At 27.3% G+C, this 23,051-nt stretch overlaps 1 protein-coding gene across 1 annotated transcript; it reads left to right on the forward strand.

Annotated features, from left to right (window-relative positions):
- Window positions 1–2,764: 2,764 nt before the first annotated feature.
- Window positions 2,765–17,581, forward strand: LOC132922566 (modular serine protease-like; the record flags this gene model as incomplete). The annotated part of the gene is given in 13 exon segments (XM_060986139.1): window positions 2,765–2,828; window positions 6,251–6,311; window positions 8,200–8,322; window positions 8,430–8,594; window positions 9,262–9,378; window positions 9,435–9,623; window positions 12,070–12,275; window positions 12,368–12,583; window positions 13,191–13,358; window positions 13,429–13,562; window positions 13,650–13,817; window positions 14,624–14,780; window positions 17,261–17,581. Coding segments are annotated over 13 exon segments (1,959 nt in total), but the record flags the coding sequence as incomplete, so codon positions are not given.
- Window positions 17,582–23,051: the final 5,470 nt, after the last annotated feature.

Raw genomic sequence — 23,051 nt, forward strand, 5'->3', positions numbered from 1 at the left:
AAAATTAATATTTTATAATTGTTAAAGATTTATAAAAATGCAAATCTAGAAAAATATATTTAAGTAAGATTTAAACTATATCACCTATGTTATTCATATGTCATGTCCAGTACTTTTTAATAACTATAGTGATTGAGGTTATTGGTATATTATTATGCTAATTATTTATTTTATTTAATGAACACTTAAACGTATAAACCAGGGGTCACCAACTAATTTCTATAGAGATCCGTTTTGAAACTGATATATACTATAAGTTTTTATACGAATAATGAAATAAATAATATCTATTGGTAGGTATGACATAGGCAATAGAACAGATAAATATATAACTACATTATTAATTATTACCTATACCTATGTGATACAGCTATAGTGTGTACTGTGTACACTATATTGATGACTTTTTTTATAGATAGCATACTAAATATAATTAATGTTAAAAGTTTGAAATAAAACAATAATAATTCAAAGTATTTATAGTTAAGTTTGAAATCATAATAATCATATAGTTATTTATTTAATCAGATATATACATTGTATAGGTATGTGTATTTGTTGCCGATCACGTCCACACGGAAGACAGCGTTGGCAAACATTTTCTTTGATGTTCTTTCAAATACCGCATGTTGAGCGAACATTTTAATATTTGTACGCACACATATAAAATACAAGTACAGACTAAGGGAAACATTATAATCGGCTTATTAGCGATCGCTGTGCGCGTTGTTCACGGGCCGCGGTGGTAGTAAGTTGACCGCGTATAAAAAGCGCTGTGACAAGTCGCGGGACCCGCCGCCGCCGCAGTAACGACTAACGGTACATCACCGGTTCTCTGTGTAACGGAAACCGCAAGCCCGCACCGAACCGACACGCGAACTGAGATTGGTTCACGGCGGAGGCGGGAAACCGCGGCAACCGACGACCCAAAGCGGGTTTGATGGGCCGGCGAGCCACCGGAAGCGCGACCGACACTTGGGACACTGCGCGGTGCCGAATTCGCCTGCCGCTCGGCACGTCATCCGTGTACGCGAACAGACTGAACGGCGGCGACGGCGGTGGGAAAGACCGACGTTGACGCCACCGCTGACGTTCCGATCGCCATTCTTCGTCGGCACGAATGTCGACCTTCCGTCGTCGAACGCCAAGTAAATAATTGCACGTGGTCGTCGACGGTCGTTAAGACGACGCTATACCCGCATGTGTTGTCTCTGTCTTTACACTCGTAACATAGTTTAAAGCTGTTTTGCGCGGGACAACTTTACTCCCTCGATATTTATCTCAAAATTACCAAAATTTTAAATCGCATTGAGAAGAACTTTACCTGTGTTGTAGCGTTTTAATTTTTTTTGATAGTGGTAACCAATCATTTTTAATAATTAAATGAAAAAAACCTAAAGTTCTCAAACCGATGACTTTAGTTGCATTCATGTTATCAAAATAATTAAAACGCTACGACACAGGTAAAGTTCTTCCCAATGGGATTTATAATTTTGGTTGTTTTGATTAAAATATCGAGGGAGTAAAGTTGTCCCGCCTAAAACAGTTTTTAACTATGTTACGCGTGTACAAAACAGAGACAACACATGCGGGTGTAGCGTCCTCTTATTATTATTATTAATTATTCGCGATTACTCTGCGCGCAGAGTTCTCCGCTCTCCGCAACCCAAGGACGCGCAATCTCGCGTTTCACGACCGGCGAAACCACAGTGACCGGCAATGGTACGGAGACCGACTGGATTATCCACGTTCGTTCGCTCGGCTGTGGTTTCGCTAGATTTCGTCGTACGCAGTAGTGAGTTAATGTTGAATTAAAATTAATTAAATCCGTTATAGTGATTTACTCGATCGCGAGTTCCACTCGAAACCCAAATGAACGGTATCCACCACACTTGCCTACCTTTTTTTTTTATTAAACGATGACAAAAAATTATTGACTAGGTAAAATTTTCTTGATCCCACATAATTTGTTTTTAAATCTGTTTACTGGGTTAACGTAATTTAATACGATGTTTTTCTCAAATGCATAGTTCATAAGGTAACTAAAAAAAATCACTTTTTTTTTTATAGATATATTTTGAAGTTCAAATTTAGACAAAATTATATATTTGAATCAACTTATCTACTAATAATAAAATGATAATAAATTACTATAGCAAACAAAATAATATTATCGCGAATAATTCTATGTATGTATATATATATATATATTGTTTATAATGTTTCCGTATATTGTTTATGCGAAAACCTTCATCATAATCAGAAAACCAGTTTTACACGTATGACCTACGTTAAAATACCATTACCTGATGTACGAAGTGCTGTACAATCAATGTTAAAAACAAGTTTGATTATAGGTATTCATTTAAATGTTATTGCTCATCTGTGTTAGTCTGTCCTTTGGTTTACAATACGAACGTAGTTGCGCGTTTAGGTGGTAAATAATAATATCAAAACCGACTAATAACATGCATTCTGCAATACTAATTTAGAAGACCTAATATTATATGTTGTGTAGTTGTATTGATGGGATTATAGTCGTTTATATTATATTGCAGTACATATTCTAGAGATCGTTTTAAAAATGAAGTACTTCTCTGATTAAGTTAAAAATAAATTCATTCCTTATAAATATTTTTTAGTGTTTATAATACATTACAGTTAAATTATACTTACGTTTGTCAATTTAATGTAAAATGTTATTTAGTGTTTAGTAACGTTCATTTGATTTATCTAATATATTATTATATATTTTCGCTTCAACATTAATTCGTCGTTGGCCATTAAGATGACGTATTCCTAGTTAATATATTCATGTTTAATTTTTGGTAAGTAATATCTATCTTAATATTGTTTACAATATAATAATAAATAATGAAGAAACATCAAAACATGTTAATACAATAATACATAATATTAAATAGTCGGTTATATGAAAAAAAGATATAAGTAATACATTGATCGATTGATCCATCTATTATCAAATGTTTTAAATATTTATTTAAAAATATAATATTTTCGAAAGCAATAATTTAACATACTATAAGTCTATTATAAATACTAATTGAAAATAAAAGCAAAATTTAAATGTGATAAAACTATAAAAGTTTTTTCAATTTTGAAAACTTATAAAAATAATATTTTGATACTGTATTAAATTTAGCTATACTCGTATTATTATTTAATTATTATAGATGATATGTACTTATAATAAAAATGTTTGTTTTTAATTTTACTCGCGTTCAATTTTTATAATTTACAATAACACAAGTACATGATCAAAGTATGCGCTTATTGTACCCTAATACGCATTGTACATTTGTATTTATCTATATATAAATATGGTTCTGGAACTATAACTAAGATGATGTTATTTGTATAATATGTAGAGTATATTATACTCTTTATTAAATGAAAACTGCAGATAATTAGTACTTGTTAAAAAAAGTTGTATGTGGACAATCAATCCACATCATACTATTATTATGAATGAAAAACTGGTCTCCATTTTTTGCTTGAGCAGCAGCAGTATAATTCATTAATATAAATTATCACAAAGTGTCACTTATAAATACAATACCTATTTATGTCACATTTTTGAATAGGATAAGATGAGATACACATTTTAATCAGTTATTAGTATTTTAACTACTATTAGTCGAATCTATTCTCAAAGCCTGTTTTAAGAATTTTGAGGACTTAATATATATAGAAAATGCGGCCTCTTTAAGTCAACAGTAGTGTATTTAATATCTATGCTTCCTTCAACTCATGAGTTATATAAAACAGATTAATAATTATAATTTAAATCTTGGACCTTGGTCACTCGATCGCATAAAACGTTTGAAATGTTGAATTGATTGACTTTCACTAAACAATTATTTTAAATATTTTTACTAATCAGCCACTCAAATTCTATATTTTTACAAATAAAATTTAACAATTTTTTATATTATTATCTATAAAAAAAGTAGACAAGTGTGTACTGCTCTGATGTATATCAGGTGTCGAGTAGTTCGATCACTATTATGGGTATGTTAAATTTGAATTCAATAATATATTATCGTTTATGAAAAACGATACGGAGACTCAGTCTATATCACTAAGTATATTTCATGATATGTTTTTTTTATGTAGCTATGAAAAAATAAATATAATTATACCATATTATTATATTATTGCTATTCATTTTTGAGTCAATACCACCTTACTGTAAGACAGTGCGAATAAGTTCATAGTATAAATTTGTAGGTAGGTACCTAATATCTTAAAATTGTATTTTTAAAATTTCATTCTATATAATTAATAATATATGTAAAAGTTTTAAGGTAATCATGGTTAAAAAATAATTAGTAAAAATGCGTAAAATTTCTCATTTTTTCCTAATTTTTTATTTTTTGGGCTATTTAAAAATAAAAAAATGGTAATTTTTAATTTTGTCCTGTTTGAAGTAGTTATAAATTAAAATCGTTTTTCAATCCAAAACCACTCTCAAATCAAAGAATTTTCTCGACTACCTACTTATGGTGTACATAGGCCACATATAAAAAAAAACCACACATCTGCAGTGTAGAATAAATTTATACTTCGCTCTGCTCAAAATCTAAAACGATACATTTTTATACTTATGTTAAAAATTAATTATTTTATAATACAATTTTTATTACTTTTTTTAAAAACAAATTGATTTATTATACCATTGAAGCTTAAAAATTTGTATGATCGCTTTCTATTTCTAATTTGAACGATATTGACTGCAATATTATATACGTCATACTTATAGTAATCAGGATTAATAATTTATTTTTGTAAATATAATAGTTCACTTATATGTTATACGGTGAAAGTTTTATTCTAAAAACAAATGTTCCAGTTAAAACATTAGGACCCCTAATAACCAAGGCCATTTGCAGTTGCTTATCCTGTTTAATGGTACCTATAAATATGCCTCAGTAGACTATACTATCTATTTTCACTTTTTCAGTAAACTGTAATGATATATTTACCTTAATATATATTATCTTTTATTTTTACATTCTAACGTATTTTTATACAATGCTTATCAATGAAATTTATAAAGCGACCATTAAAAAATTTGAAACAACGAATTTGAGACGCCAAACGTCAATTTTTCTATCATATTTATAAAGTTAATAGTAATACAATGCATTAAAAAAAGGGTAATTTCCATTCAATAAAATTTTATATCAGAAACTTTTAACAATAAATTTCAACATATTGTCCAGAATAATCAAGTATTTATATTTTTATCGAATCTATACAAATATGAAATAATTAATAATTAATGTTGAATTATTCAACAACAACTATATCTTTGATAAAAAAAAAATAAAAATGTTTTATAAGATAATTTTATGAAACCTTTAAGTAATAAAGAAAAATAATATTTATTTGTAATATTTTTAATATCAACTTCTCGAATTTTTAAATTATTTGTATTGTCCAAGTGTAAAATATTAAACATTAATTATTTATTTTTGTATTCAACTTTTAAATTATTTTATTAATTTCTTTTTATGTATTATTATATTAAGAACATTATTTTTATTTCAAAAATGTAATACAAATATGAACATTTTCAAAAATTAAAAGCTTATATCATGGTATAAAATTTTTTCAGAATATTTTGGTCGTAACCTACTGTTGGTGTATAAAATTATTACGTGAATCTATTGTCCGCAAACGACGTCACACTGTGACAGGGATAAATTTCCCTAGAATCTGAAAGCTCAAAGAGGCACGCGAAAAATTAAAATATTTTTACTATGTATAATAGATTATTAAAACACATCAAGAAAGAAATTAAATAATTAACATAGTAATATTACTATAATATTATGTACCTAAATTAACCTTTTTTATATGAATACATAATCATACAATAAAATTACAATAATTTTTTTTTACAATATTGAATATAATATATAATATTATAATATTTTTCATGGCACGCTCGAAAAAAAAAGAAGGTAATTTTTGGCACATAGTGTTCAAAAGGTTTGCCACACCTGCCCCAGATTCTTATTAAATATAGTATTATAGTCGTTTTTGTAGGGTTTAGGTAGTCATTCTATATTCAATACAATTTATTTTAATTATTTTAAACAAAAACATATATGTATATACCAATCAATGATTTATAGTTTATAATATGCATGATATAAAATTATGTTAATATAAAACAGAAAATTCTGATTTATAATATTATACCACTTAACATTGTTTACAGGAATAGGTGTTTTTTGTGACAGAAAACTTGAAAGACGACAAACTGTATCACCTTGCACAGTGTTGGTAACTATAATAGGTCGTCGCCGGTTTTTGCTAAATATTAACTTTTTGTTTTCCACCAATCCTTTTTCTTCCAAATTAAAAAAAACGGCATTATTTTTCCACTAGTTATAAATTATAGAATTTTATAGTTTGGGTCGTTTGGGAGACCTTATACATATGATTTAATAATATTATACTTTTTAATAACTATAATGTGTGTACGCTATACAGTTAAATAATAATTATACATCTACAATTATTTAAATCATTAGGCACGATTTTTTTCAAGTTTTTAAGTACAATATTTATTTAAATTATTAAGAATTGATTAAGACAAAACATATAAAATTACCAGATGAAAAGATATTAATTTGATTTTTTTGCCGAAAAATGTGACTATTGATTATGAAAAAGCTATTTATTATAAATTCAGTTACTGAATTAATATCATCGGTCGTAGATTTCGTTTGACTAATATTTTTTTATGGTGGAAGAAAATACCATCTCTTGGCTTATAAATTAATATAAAAACAAAAATATTAAACTTATATAATAGGTAACTTGAAAAAAATCGTAAGTAATGATTTAAGTAGTTGTAAATATAGAATTATTATTCAAATGTACAGCTTAGTGCTTACATACATTATAGTTACTAACAAAATATAATATTAAATCTTATGTACATTATAACTGGCGAAAAAGGAAAGTTAATTTTTGGCGGAAACGGACGATGTCCCTATAATATTAATTATTATTATATTATTATAAGTATCGAAAATAGCTACGTTTTGGAAACGTGGCAAACGTGGTCCACAAAAACCTTAACGAGCTTTATATCAAATAATACATAAGCAATGTAACCTAACCTAGGGTACCTACTATGAATTATTATGCATTCATACACTGTTTACCTAACCTTTATTTTAATTTTGATCTTTTAGAATTATTTAATTACTTATCTAAATATTTGATACACGTGTTATAATCTACCTTTTTGATCAATGATTAATTATTATTAATAATTACTAGTATTATTACTTACTTGATTCAACTTAAGGGGATTCGATATCGTGATTTTCTGTTTTTGTCTAATGCACGCGTGACATAGGATTTTATACGGATCCTTTGCCAATCATACCAATTGATCCAATGAAGCGATAAGAATTCTGAAAACAGATTTGAATTTGTCGTTAAGTCTATTTGAAATCGACTTTCTCGCAGCTTTGATTTTTTCCTCCAAATTCCTAAAAAATTTATATTAAAAAAGAGTAATTAAAAATTGCTGTATTTCAATTTTTGTAGAAGTTAAAATCAAAAAGTCAAAAATCTGGGAAAATCAATTTCAAGTAGACCCAACGAAAAATTCAAATCTGTTTTTAGAATTCTTATCGCTTCATTGGATCAACTGGTATTATTAGCAAAGGATCCGTCTAAAATCCTATGTCACGCGTGCACTAGACAAAAACAGAAAATCACGGTATCGAATCCCCTTAATCTATGATTGCATATGTTAATGGCCAGTTATTAGTTTTTTGTATATATGACATAATCATTTTTATTATAATATATTTCACTATAAATTGTAGGAAAATAATGCGTATATTCTTATACTACATGAATTAATATTAATAATACTATATTATTCACCTCTGAAAAATAATAGTAACCATTGTTTCACATTTCAATTTTAGTTAAAAATATCGTGTTTACGTTTTATTAGGCACTTATCAAAATTGTGTATCTATATCACCATATTGACAATTTTAAAAATTCATTAATTTAAAAGAAGAATTGATTTGAAAAGATATCTTATGAGTTATGAGCTAATTGTAGCAATTGTGCCATTGTAATACAATTAATAAATCATTTTTGTTGCATATTTGAATTTTGATTTTACAATTACAGAAATCATGAAGACGCATTTAATTGTTCAAATGGACTATGCATCGACATCTCCGCTGTTTGTGATGGTCGTGCGGATTGTTCAGATGGTTCAGACGAGACCAGCAAATTGTGTTCTAGACAAACGTATGGAATAAATATAATTATAGCTTATACTTACAAGAATTATCTTAATTAACTATTAAGTGATATTTGCATTTAATATTATGTAGGTATATGTTTGTATAATATAGATGCCGAAGTTTTGCATATCGATGTAAATATGGAGCTTGTGTAGATAAAAATGCAAAGTGCAACGGTAAAAAGGATTGTTTCGATGGATCTGATGAAAACTTACCTGAATGTATACAAACCCCTGCAAACAGTACTCAAAATTCCAATGCTCCATCTAAATGCCTGTAAGTGGTTTTTCAACATACTTACTTTTATTTATATTTATAAAATATTTACTTCCATAAACAAAAAATATATCACCAAATATTCATTTGTATACATACACATATAATAAATAAATAATAATAGTTTATTGTCAAAATAATATTTTACATAATAAAGATAACAATAAAGAAAAATAAAACAATTTATGACGCTGCCCCAAAAGCATAGCTTATGGTGGGTGCAGCAAGTTCAATACAATACTAACATATTTCAATTTATTATTTATAATATACATATAATATTTATATTATTATTGACGTATTTCATTTTATAAAAAAAAAAAACATATTTGATATAGATAAATGTAATAGAAAGAAAATACAATAACAAGTATTTGTTTATAATATACCTAATATGATTCAGATCCAGATGTTTTAAATATTTTTTATGATACTTATACTAATATAATAGAGTAATTTATTATTTTTCATATAATTATTTATTACAAGTATAATTATGCTTACATTTATAATGATAGAATGCTCTTATTTTTTTGTATAATACCTAATTGATGAATAATTACATTTTACATGTTTGATATAATGATATGTAATATAGAATATTCTGTATTAATAATTGATTTTAAAATATTACTCATATTTACATTTAAGTTTTTTTATTTTAAAGCGATGACCAGTATAAATGTAAATCTGGTCAGTGCATTGATGGAACATCAATTTGTGATGGAATTCTAAATTGTGGAGATGGGTCTGATGAGACTTTTGAATTATGTAAAACAGTTCGGTGAGTTGGTTTTAATAAAATAATTATCATATTTTACTAAATATTTTAAATTAAAGGTGTCCAAAGTTTACATTTCGATGTAAGTATGGGGCTTGTATCAGTAAAAAGAATAAATGTGATGGCCTAAAACAATGTGCAGATGGATCTGATGAAGAACAATGCCCGGGTTCTAATAAAATCACTGTACCAACAACACAAAAACCAACAACACCCACTACTGAAAAAATGACACAGATTACTACAAAGTATTTATTATTTTATTTTAGCTATAAGAATAACATATGCATTATCTATGGACTGTTTGGGAATTTAGTAAAAATAAGGGACTTTTATACAAATTGTGTAAATTTAAAGATTAAACCATATATAATTAAGGAAAAAAAAACAATTTTTATCACAAATATTATATTTTTCCAATCATTAACATTTTTTAAATATTAGTTTATAATAAAAACATACAGTACTTATCACATAATATTATTAAATAAGGTTAATTTGGTTAATTTACGCTGTTACTAATAATAGATGACTTTTTTTATTTGGCAACATATGATATAGTCGTATTAGTCGTATTTTTAAATATTCCTTACAGATTAGTGTTACCAAATCTAATCTATGATTTTCTAAAAGTGAATTATAGGAACATGTCATATTTTTAAAGGTATTGAAATTATAATCATAATTTTGTCTACAAAATATATAATTTGCTAATAAACAAGAATTAGTTTTATAACACTTTTTGAACTCTTCAATCTTCACTAATTCTCCACTATTTTTACGTCAGTGAATATTAGGCATGTTTATGACTATAGTTATATTCACCTGATTGTTCTATAAGATTTTCCTTACAGGTTGAACAATTTAATAATTTTTAATAACTTTCCAATAATAAAACCAGTTACCTATATAATAATGAATAGTAATAACACTAATATGTAATAACTAATAAGTAATAACTAATGATGATAATTGGTCAGACTCATATATTAAAAAATCTGGGATATCTGATTTTTCTTCATCTTCAATGTGTCATCAGAGTTACTTTTCAGTCAGCGTATTTTAAAGCAGTGTAAGATAATGAAATAGAATTTTTTAAAAACATCTGTTTAATAGATGATTTATATTATATTGCATTATGATTATTATTATTACCTACACCTTCGAAAATATATAGCTTAAGAGGTATTTGTACTGAAAATGTTAGTTAAAAAATTCTTAGGTAATGGTAAAAATTAATTTAACTCCAATAGAAAAACCTAAAAGTTTTAAATTATTAACCACATTTAATGCTGTTTACAAATGTAAGTCTAAGTAAATAAAACAACTTACCAAATACAAACTTCTTATGTGGTGTAGTACGACTAATGAGTGTAGTGTTACTTTCTTACCTGTAATATTTAATGAATAATCAACTAATGACACAATTGTTTATTCTTCATATTATCAATATCTTCTTTATATAACTGTTTTTAAATCTCAAGTAAAATGGATAACGTGAATTTAAAAATCCTATTTGAATAAATTTTATCGGTTTTTCACCTCTAATTTTTAAATAAACATTATATATTATTACTAGCTGACCCGGCAAACGTCGTTTTGTCATATAAATTATTTCTAATGTGGTTTATGACTGAAAGAGGAATGGAGCATTGTGAACGATGACGGCCTATAATATATTTACCAAATATTTATTTTTTGAATTCATTGTACTCTTATTTTTTATCACTCTCTCAGACCTACTGAATATACACACACAATTTGATGAAAATTGGTTAAGTCGTTTCGGAAGAGTTTGGCGACATACATTTTCTATTGTGACACGATATTTTTGTATATTAAATTTATTTTATTTTCATTGTTTATTATAGCTTATTAGTTTAATATTAAAATATATATAATAATTTTTATTTTAAAATACACATTAATTAATGAATAATGATAGATTTTGAACCTTACAGTTTCGAAAGTCTGGTATATTTAAATGTTTAAATAATTTAAACATATTAGTAACAAATGAATTAAAAGTTTGTACTGCAAGGTAATCTTCGTAGGTATCATTTATCTTCCAATCAAGATAAGTGGTCGTTTACTTATTTCACCAAGTTTAAACTAATATTTTGCTGGAGACTGGACTGTGTACAAAATTTGATGAAAAATTATTTTTTCCATCAATTGTATCTATTGAAATGTTTATCTTTATGTAAATCTTGAAAGTATGACCAATAAAATAAAAATTATATTATTTTTATATTTAAACTTTTTATGCGTGCTGGTCAATTCAAAGTTACGGCATGAATCAGCAACACTATAAATCTAAATATAATTTATAATGATAAAATATGGTTAGACTAACAAATCATTTTTGAGTTTTTATAACCAAAATACTTTCTGATCTATTCTTGGGATAAAAAAAACTTTCACATTATTAAAATTACTAATTGAATCCATTTCATCATATTTTATTTGTTATAATTTATAAAATATAATATGAAATCTGTAGACCTGTAGTTATCAATAAGGTTAATAAGTGCTATCATAGGCGTTACCATTATTCATAAATATAAACATGAAACTTTCGAGCATGCATTGTATAAGAATCAATTAAACCTGAAATATAATTTTTTTTTTTTTTTTATTGATATAATGTACTTTATTGATATGAAGCTAATTGTTAATATTTCATATTTTAAGGGGTTTATGCGTTTTACCAACTGTCGAAGGAGTTATATATTCTTACGAAGGTTCAAATGAAATTTTATCTCACGGGTCAAAGGTTGATAATTTTCGAAATGTAATTGAAAACTGTGAAGTTGGATATCATATGGCTTACCCCAAAAGTTTTAGGTTTTGTCAGGGAAATGGAAAATGGACATCGACTGTTGAAAAACTATGTTTCAGTAAGTTATGTATTGTAATTTTTACTTAACAATTTAAATATTATTTGTCCAAGGTTTGATTATGTTTGCTTATAATATGTTTATGTTTATAGAAAAGTGTCCGCCTCTAATATCAGATAGTTTAAATATTAAATGTACTCTAAATGGTAACTATGCCAATTGTTCAAATCCATCAGTACATGGTACAAAAGCAATACCATCATGTAAGCCAACACATAAACTACCAAATGGAGGAGAAGAGACTCCAATTGAATTACGTTGTCAGTCTGATGGAATGTGGAATGATCATCTATATAAATGCGTTCCACGTAATTGTATTTTTTTATTATATAAATATATATCTCTAATAAATATATATTTTACTAATTTACTGAATGATTATTGAATCTAAATGAATTTTTTGTATGTATTATAAAGGTGAAAATTTAAGATAAACAAATATTTGTTTGTTCGGGTATAATCGTTTGATATACATTTTTGAGAGGATGTGAGCACAATATTAGTTTTCTTTATTAGACTCACGCGTAGTATAGATAAATTGCATTCACATAAAATTGTTTTTTACGATTGTACAAAATTTAAGATTAAAATAACCTATTATAAGAATTATAGAAGATACATGTTCGAGAGTTTGACATATTGGTTTTACATTTTATTATTAATTCACTATTGTATTCGAATTTGAAATAAAAAATAATTTTGTAAAATTAACTGAACCTTATAACAATTTGATATATCATACCTTCAAAAATATTATTGTTTATAATTTGTGTAATGTGTAATCTTATAACATAGCGCTAACATCTTTATAAGTCTTCAACGTTATGGTTTTTTTTTTTATTGTATAGCTATTAAATACTGTATTATAGCTTAGTAGTTATTACCATCTAAATAATTATTCCAATATTATTTTAGATTGTGGTAGACCTTATAACGCTAGCAAGACATTGATCGATAATGGTATCAAAGCTAAAGTTGGAACAGCTCCTTGGAATGCTGGAATTTATCAATTAAATAAAGAGAATTCCAAGTATGACATGATATGCGGAGGATCATTGATTTCTTCAAGTTTAGTTGTTTCTGGTAAAAACTGAGTAATATGTTTAAGACCTAATAAAGAAGGATAATTATTAACATTTTTAAACATTTTTAGCGGCTCATTGTTTTTGGCAAAAAGATATGCTGTCTAAACGATTATCAATTAACGATGGTCAATTTAAAATTGCTGTTGGAAAATATGATAGAGATTACACTGTAATTGACAATGAATTCACTCAAATAATGGATGTTAGTTATTAATTTAAAAATAGTATCTTAAAAACTAATAATAATAGGTATGATATAATATATATTTGTAATTAAACCATTGTATAGGTGGAAACAATTTATATAAAAGAAAATTATTATGGAGCTAATGGATTTCATGCTGAAGATATAGCTGTTATCGTGTTGAAAAACAAAGTTTCTATTAGCGTTGGTGTTTCACCAGTTTGTGTTGATTGGAGTTCTAGACTTAATGCACCAATTGGAGGTCAAGGAAAGGTTTGTTTGTTAATAAATTATAAATAGAAATTATGATTTACTTACAGTTACTATATTACCATTTACTATTGTTCATTTGAATAATAGGTTAATATTAGGTAAGTGACTTTGTATGAATTCCTATGTATTATACAAAAGAAAAAAAATCTAATAATTTAAACTGTAAAATCACTTAACATCTTATTTTATATTTGTTCGATTAACAAAATGATAAAATTTTATTTAGTCAGATTTTCAATTAACTAATTAAAGGTACTTATTAGCAAGGCTGAGCAAGTTAACGTTTTTTTTTTTAACTCGTTCAGTTAAGTTATTTTTAAAAAAATCAAGTTAAATTAAGGTAAAAGTTACTCATATTTTTTTTGTTAACTTTAAAAAAAAATGTAACTTAACGTAGTTTAAAGTTAAAATTTTCTAACTTGCAAAAATAATAAATTCCAGACACATAATCTTGTTAATTAGATAGATTTTCTTTACGCTCAAGAAAATTACCAGGAAAATTTTAAATGATACATCTTAGTACCAATTAGCTATCAAAAACTGTGTTTTTCTAAAATAGACCCTACAATTTTGAATTATTCTTGTATTATTCTACAGACAAAAATTAACTTAATTTAGATACTTTTGAATAAAATTAACTTGAAGTTAACAAGTTAGTCTAAAAAAAAAGTAACGAGTTAATTAACTTAATTTTAACTTTTAACTCGTTAATGCCCAACCTTGCTTATTAGTCATTATCAACATTTACATTTTTTTTAGAAGAGCAATTTTATATAATATTATAAAAATATTTTATATTTTCACAGATTGTTGGTTGGGGAAAAACAGAAAAAGACATATCAAGTCCTATTTTATTAGAAGCAACTTTACCGTACATCGACCATGATTCTTGTCGAAACATGTATAAAAACGGATTTGAAACGTTTGTGACTTATGATAAATTTTGTGCCGGGTCTGAATTTGGTAATACAATATTTAATTATTAATATTTGAAATAATTTTTTCAATTTTTTTTCAACAAACAAAATTCAATTATATACATAGTTAAAATATTACCATTGATTATAAATATTACTTACTAGTTTTAATCAATGATATAACTTATTAAACTTGAGAATTTACTATCTAGTGAGCAAATATACTTATTATATTTGGCAATGTGTGCGTTTAGGACTACAAATCTGATTTATTATTAAGCGGTCTCGCTACGGTTATTATTTAGGGGCAACATTTAGGCAATTGATAATGTTATCGTAGCCATGCGGGATCTATGTATTAGTTGTAAATAATTATTTGTGTGAGTGAAATGCAATGAAGGTCCCGGCTGGATCGACGAATGTCACTCTCGTACGCTCATGCACATGTCAACAATTCGATAACAATACAAATTCACTATATGAATTTTACAACTACTTAGGGGAGACCGGGTCTAGTTGTAACACTTTTAATTTTTGTGGCTGTATCTTAGAAAATAATATTCACTATCAGTTTTTTCTTATACCAATAGATAGAGAATGTTGTCTTGTTTCATATTATGCTTTGTAGGCGCTTAGTTATAAACACCTAAATTAATATAAAGTTGAATATCATAATTTTTTTTTTGTTACATTTTACCCCAGTAGTGGGGTAAATTGTAACAGGGTGTGGGGTAAGTTGTAACACACACAAATATATTGTTTAATTTCTATATTTATCAAAAAACAAATAAAACAATTCTGTTAGAATAATAATAATAGTCATATAAATTAGGTATTTAAAATAAAATAGTTCTGTCATGTGTAATAGTTTTTACACATAAGTAAGTTGTATTAATAAAATAATAACATTAATAAAAGTAGGTATACATATTAAAAAATAACGAACAAAATAATTTAAAATAAAATAGCTCTTTGTGTCATGTGTAAGTTTTTACACATGAGTATAATATTAATAACAGCATTAAAAATAAAAATAATAATAATAATAATAAACATATTAAAAAAATTAATTATAATAAAATCACTTTTCAGTATTAAGTTAGAGGAACCTTCATTACTTAAGAATAATAAAAAAACATAGCTAATTAGGTATTTAAATTGTTCAGTCTTTTAGTAGCAGTTATCACACCTTTTGTAAACCAATCAGGCCCAGCCATAAGGTTTTTTCCCCATACCTCAGGATACTTCAGGCCTAGTTTGTGTGCAAATTGGTATGCTAGTTGTTTAATGTCACGGGGGGTGAGTCCAAAATACATATCTGCCGAATTTTTTATGTATTGAGATAGTATTTGTTCTTGGTCTACACTGAATACTTGTTTAGGCCCCTTATATCCTACATTTAGTGTACTAACATCACCATTGTTCATACTAGCTTTAAATTTTGCTACATACCGCGACAGACTGACATGACACAAATCATATTTTTTTGCAGTACTTCTTACTGATTTATTTTCAATGATAACTTCATCTGCAGCAGCTTTAATCAACTCTGCTGTGAATCCTCTATTTGTTTTTCTTATATAGTGTCTAGGCATATTGAAAGTTCTATAAAAGTATAAATGTGTAATAATAAATTAATATGTTATTTAAATACTATTCATGTGTGACATAATTAAATGGTGAATTTGTTTAAAATAAACACTATGATAAAAAATGTGTTACAACTAGCCCCAAACAGTTTGTTACATTGTATCCCAACATGACTTTTTTAATATTTATTGTAAATAAAAAGGTAATATAATACTTACGCTAATGAGTGTTGTTGCAATTAAATCTGCACAACATTTGGATCGAAGTGTGACTGAAACTTGTGATTAAGTTTTAAAACTGTGATAACAAACTGAATAGTAAGATAACAAAATATTTTCACTATTTACTGATAAAATTAGTTTTATGATTGTTATCGCTTTAATAATTACAACATGATTCTGATAACAACAAAACATATAATAATCCTTATTTATGAATCTAACGCTATCTATTAGAATTCTATAGAAGCAATTTACAAATACTTAACGCCTATGTTACATCTTACCCCATGTTACAACTAGACCCGGTCTCCCCTACTAAATGATTTGACAAAATTAATCAGTTAATGTTGCCTGATTGTGATTTTGGAAAAAAACATTTAAATTCTGCAGAAAAATGTGTGTAGATTGTACGGAACATTTTCCGTTTTTAATTTTAATTATAAATTAAAAAAAAATCATATTTTCAAATTTTTATTAACACTTCATTATAATAAGAGATTTAATTTTTACAAATTACGATCTATAGAAAATGTTTTGCCCATTTTAAACTTTTTTTAGAATCAAAATTGCACATCTTAAACCAACTTTAATTTTGTCAAAACTTAAGGTTTTTTGAGTTAAAATTGACGGCAGTAGCGAGGCCCCTTTAATGATTTTTAGAATAATTTTCTATACCTATATTTTTGTGGTTTGAATAAAATATTTTTAATTTCAGGACAAGGGGTTCGTGAAGGTGACAGTGGTGCAGGCTTAACGTTTTTATATTCTAATTCTTATTATTTAAATGGAGTAGTGAGTGTCAAGGATCCACATACAAAAAATTCAGTAGCAGTTTTTACAGATATTAAGTTTCACATTAAATGGATTCGTGAACTATATACAAATAACAATATAAATAATAAATAATTTATTCTCATTGTAATCAAAATCATTATTTAAATATTTATGTATGATTAGATTATTACTTTTGTGATACAATTTTAACAGTTCACCTTTGCACATTTGTTTGTTTAAATAAAACTTAATTACATTCTTATGTGTTGATGCTTAAACAACATTTTTTGATTTTAAGAATTCTTATTCAGAATATGTATTCAATTTCAATAAATCTTGACAAAGTCATTTAGAAATACATATCTAAATATGTTAAATAGTGAATTTATTACATCCATATATTACGGGATAGGTACTAATTTTAATTTTTATAATAAATAATAATAGTATAATATTATAATTTAAATCGAGATATTTAGAAATTTTTTCTATACAGAGTTGTAGTTAAATAATCTATTTAGAACGCCGTATTACAGGCTGTTATTATTCAAACATCAAACATATTATTAAATAAAAATAATATTATCTTAGATTTCTAGGCATTTTAATGAATAATCAGTCGGGTAACGTAACTTTATTATGCATTGGTACTTATTATAGGTACTATATAATGTGAAATTATAAAATTTGTTTTATCTTTGTTATTGTAATTCACAGCAGCCAGAGTCAGAAAACAATATCTTATCCAACCAAAATAATATACGAGTTATTATGTGTTAAAAAAAAACTATTAAAAAACCGTTTGTAACATTTTTACCACTTTTAGAAGTACACTTCTAAAAAATGTTTTAAATAATAACTTTGTTTTTATTCAAAAATAACAAATTTATAGATCTATCTCCATAAATGACGGCAAGAAAATAAAATATTCCCCTCACGATAAACATTTATATATATTTTTTTTAGCCTATTCCTAAAATTTAAGTTACAGCTGACGCATTAAGATAATCTAGTATAATAATAAAAAGCTTCTCAAGAATAATCCGCTTATCGATAGCCAGTCCTCCATACTCAACACTATACAGAGCTACTCAAATAAGAAAACTTGAAACCTCATCATTAAAATGCTCACAGAGAAAAACACACAGAACACCTTAGCTGACAAAAAAATGGGTAATTAAAAATGGAAAACGTCCTTCATCCACAAGTACCTGAAGTACCCCATGTAAATAAAAAGGGAATAATAACGACCACAACAAATTCACATATATCACTCCCAATAAATTGTATTGACGCACTCAACGTCGTAGACGAAAAATCAAATAACGAAATAGACATTGATAATGACCAAATGTATACCGAACATGTGTCCCAGCCATTAACTGCACTGCGAATATTTTTCACCACACCAATCAACTACCCACAATTGTATCAGTCATTTCGGTGACAATGTGGTCTTTTTCGACGGTTTTGGACGCAAATAGGTATACACTATTGTATATTATGGAGTATTGGAGTCTACGATATTACTACCACACGTTTTTTCCGAAGACATTGTGTATAAAATAAAATATGAAAAATGACATTTTTCGGATTAGCATAGAATACAGTTATGTATGTGTTTATTTGTTTTCTTCGATATAAATATATTAAACACATATTAAATTAAAAAATCGGCTTGGAAATTTGGATTGTAGGTATAGTGTAATTTTTTTACATTTAAATATTTTAATATAATAATGACTTATTTAGTATCTTCTTGGTACAGTTTTTCATATAATATCGTTTGCAGTTAATATTAAATTAATGTTAGTAACAATATAAAATTCTATAAAAAAAAAAAAATAAATAAATACTAGGTAATTATTTTCTAGTTTTAAGTTTAACTAAATATTACGCAATCATCAAAATTTTAAATATTGTTGTATTTTTTTTTTTTTTTTTTTGTTAATTTGATAGGTGAATAATTTATACGTGATTAAAATTATATCGGAATTATATCGTGGAAGAACTACGAAGAAAATATCATCTTGTGATGCCGTGTTGATATGTTTAATAGTATATCTATGAAATCTTTTCATTATGTATTATATTTTTCTTGAAATCAACTATTTCACAAATAATTGTTACACGTAGTTGGAAACTCGTACATTTTTTCGGTTTTATACTTAAGGTTTAAAAATGTAATACATGATTCATTTTCAGTAACTTATATTACAGTTCTTAAATCTAATATATAGTAGGGTGTCTTATAAAGTGCGCAATTTTTTAACTGAGTGGGATTTGTTTGTTTGAAGGTTGTCAACTCTATTTTAATTATTTTTGTCATCAGTTTATACTTTAATTGTTATGTATTATTTACTAATTACCACTTATTGTATCAATATTATTCGGTATTTCAAATTTTAAAATATCACAAACTGATTATTTATTATCACCACATGTCCACATACTATATCTATAGTATACTATTTAATCTATTAAAAATCGAAATTAATCGTAAAAAGCCTTTACAAAAAAGTAACGGTTCCGGCAAGCTTCCGATTTTTAAATTAATTTAAATTAAAGTTTCGGCGAGGTTCCGGTCCCCAAAATTCAAAGGGTTCTAGTTCCAAAACCAGTTATTTTCGGTCAGTTTCAATCCCTGCAACAAACCACCAAACTTAATACAATAAAAAGGAGTACCATAAGGTGGATAAGTACTTCCTTCAAAAGAAAAGAAGAAACGATACTAAATCAATTAAGAATCGGACATACACGACTTATACATGGGTACCTAATGGCAAAGGAAGAACCCCCTACATGCGAAGTCTGTGGCGTCCAATTAACAGTGAAACACATTATAATCGAATAATCTTAATTCTCAGGTCAGATATGCCCAATTTTTAAGTTTATATAATATACTGACGAAGATATTCGATGTATATATTATATTGTTGCCGCCGTATCAAAATAATTACGAGTGTCCGGTCATTATCAAGGCCGCACTGCCGCCCTAGCGGCTATCGCGATACGAACAGTCGTCGGTGCCTTTACGCAATTTGTTATCAGCATCTTCCGTTCCGTTTATGCAAATATAATTATCTTTTTCTTTAGTCTAACACCGTGCGTCGTGTGTATACTGTCGTCCGTACAGGTGTCACGCGCGCGCGCTCGTGTGTGTGTGTGTGTGTAACTGTAGCCGCCGTCGAAATGTCTGTATCATAATAATATTATTATACTATATTATACCATAAAACTGCATTGGCGCAAATCCCAGGGGCGCTAAGGGTGCTAAGAACCCCCAATTATTTTCCATTGTATTCCGTTATACCTTCTATAATTAATTATGTATTGGTATAAATCTACCGTAGTATGAAGACAATATTTGTTAGAGTGATAAGGAATTGTGCCAAATTGTCCCATATTAACTAGTAACTAATACGATTACGGAAGCACGGAATAATTCTGTGGTAGAAATATGTTGGTTTATTAAGAAAATGATTATAGTTGATTATTGTTAAAATATATTTGAATCGATGATTACAAAAACGACACAAGTCACATTTTTTTGTGAAATTTAGATATTAGCAAAACACGTGCTTTATGTGTTGAGTGGAAAAACGGCTTTAGTCATAACGTTTTTATTATATATTTCTACAAGTATTCATTTTTAAATAAGAATTTTTTTCAGAATTATTTAAATTATACACTTTTTATGAATTATCCGAAAGTTTTAAAAAATTGACCCATATCGTTTCTGCAATCATCGATTAATTTAAAATTCATAATATTATATTGTACATAAACGATATACATGTTAATTTATCTTTAAGTTACTGTTTTTTTTTTTTGTTAGAACTTACGTATAAGACATAAGTGACTGATATTAAAATTTGTATTTATTAAATTTTTATTTATTTTTTTTAAATTAAGTTATTATTTTAAATGTTAACACATACAACACTTATTGAGAGTAATAGAGAGTGTGAGGTTGGACCTCAAGCCACTCTCGGGTTTGTGATGAGTAATTTTTGTTGGGGCTTAAGCACCTCTAGGATTTAATGAGGATTTGCGTCAATGCCGATAAAAGTCATTCGCTTGTTGTTTATAATTTATCTTATCCACCGTCACGACGTCAATACGTCCGGCATAATCTACCGTCGTATTTATTATTTTTTCTATCTGCCGCTGTGTAATAGTACGCGTCGCCATCGAACTACGCGCCATCGTGCACATATTATATACATATAAATATAAATACATATATACTCCGCCGCGTCGTCTACGAACTGGTTGCTGATTGCGGTGCTAATCAGGTCCGCCGTCGAGTCACCTATCTTCGCGGGCATCACTCGTAATCACCCATTGGGCCCATTGGGGTATCGTCGTAATACGTGAACTTGCCGTGAATCCGTGAACATCCACTTCATCACTGTTGTCTGTCACGCCGGGAGACAGTCCATATCTCAACATTAACAACTGTTCCACCCACACCGCCACGCACAGATCCGACGTACTACCCCCAGGGTCACGTAAAATATATTATCATCAATTGACTATCTTCATGCCCACTCCTCAACTATCCAATCTCGTTCCCCTAAACATCGGCGTAGCAGGAAACCGTGATTGTTCGACTTCGGAACTGCTGTTCAAACATATTATATTGTAATTACTGTATTTTTAAAATCATAATAGAACGAATATCTCCGGTGAGTGTTTATTACTTCAACGATATTCTACAGTCTTGATTTTCAAGTGAAAATCATGACATTTTAATTTGATATACCTATTTGACTTTCATTATGTGACAATAAATTACATAAGTACCGGATTTCCGCATCATACTTAAATAATTTTGCTCGAAGTATTCCATAATAACGAGTTTTTTTGTTCGTGGTTATCAAGTTGCAAGCTACTTTAGGGCCTAATCCACATAATATAGAAAATAATGGGTGAATTTGTTTCCCCATATATAATAGGGGGAACATTCGATATTTATGTTTTATTTATTTTAATCCATAATAGTTATGTAACAGCTGTTTCGTGCGTGTAGACTGATGGCAGCGATCGATGCATCCGTAATCGGTATGTGAAATTGGTGTGTGATGTGCTTGATTGGACGCATTTTGGTCACCGTACAGGTGCGTTCTCTGGTGGGCCAGAGTGGATTGTAGATTAAAACCACCCACGATGTAGAATATTGAATATTGATATATGAGATATAGAATATTGAATAATGATTAGTTATAATTAATAAATCTAAAAAAACAATACATTGAAATAATTTACAAAGTTATGTAATTTGGCTTGGGTTAAGAGTTATTAATAATTTAGTCCAAATTCGTATACAAATTAAAATATAAAAATTCAATATAAAATATACAAAAAAATATAAGTATATGAGTATTGAGTATACAGTCAATATACATTTTTAGGTTTATAAAATTGGTTAAGTTCACTTAAATGATTGATTAATTCGTCAGGTGTTTTGTTATTCTAATAATTGTTGTACAAACCGATAGTTTTATCACAGAGTCGTAGTTTATTTTTTTTTGCCATTTTATTAGCAGAACCTTTTTGAGTGATCGTATACAATTTTGTGGATATTTCAGCTTGTTTGAATTAAAATAGAAATTACTACTGGAACTGGAGGGTGGCCGTATAAAACTGTCTGTTAAAAGTACGGCGAAACCTTTCCGGACCATTTTAAGTTCTTAAATTAAAAGTGAAAATATAAATTAAATAAAAAA

This window comes from Rhopalosiphum padi, chromosome 2 (genome assembly GCF_020882245.1).
Source record: "Rhopalosiphum padi isolate XX-2018 chromosome 2, ASM2088224v1, whole genome shotgun sequence".
NCBI classification, from domain to species: Eukaryota; Metazoa; Arthropoda; class Insecta; order Hemiptera; family Aphididae; genus Rhopalosiphum; species Rhopalosiphum padi.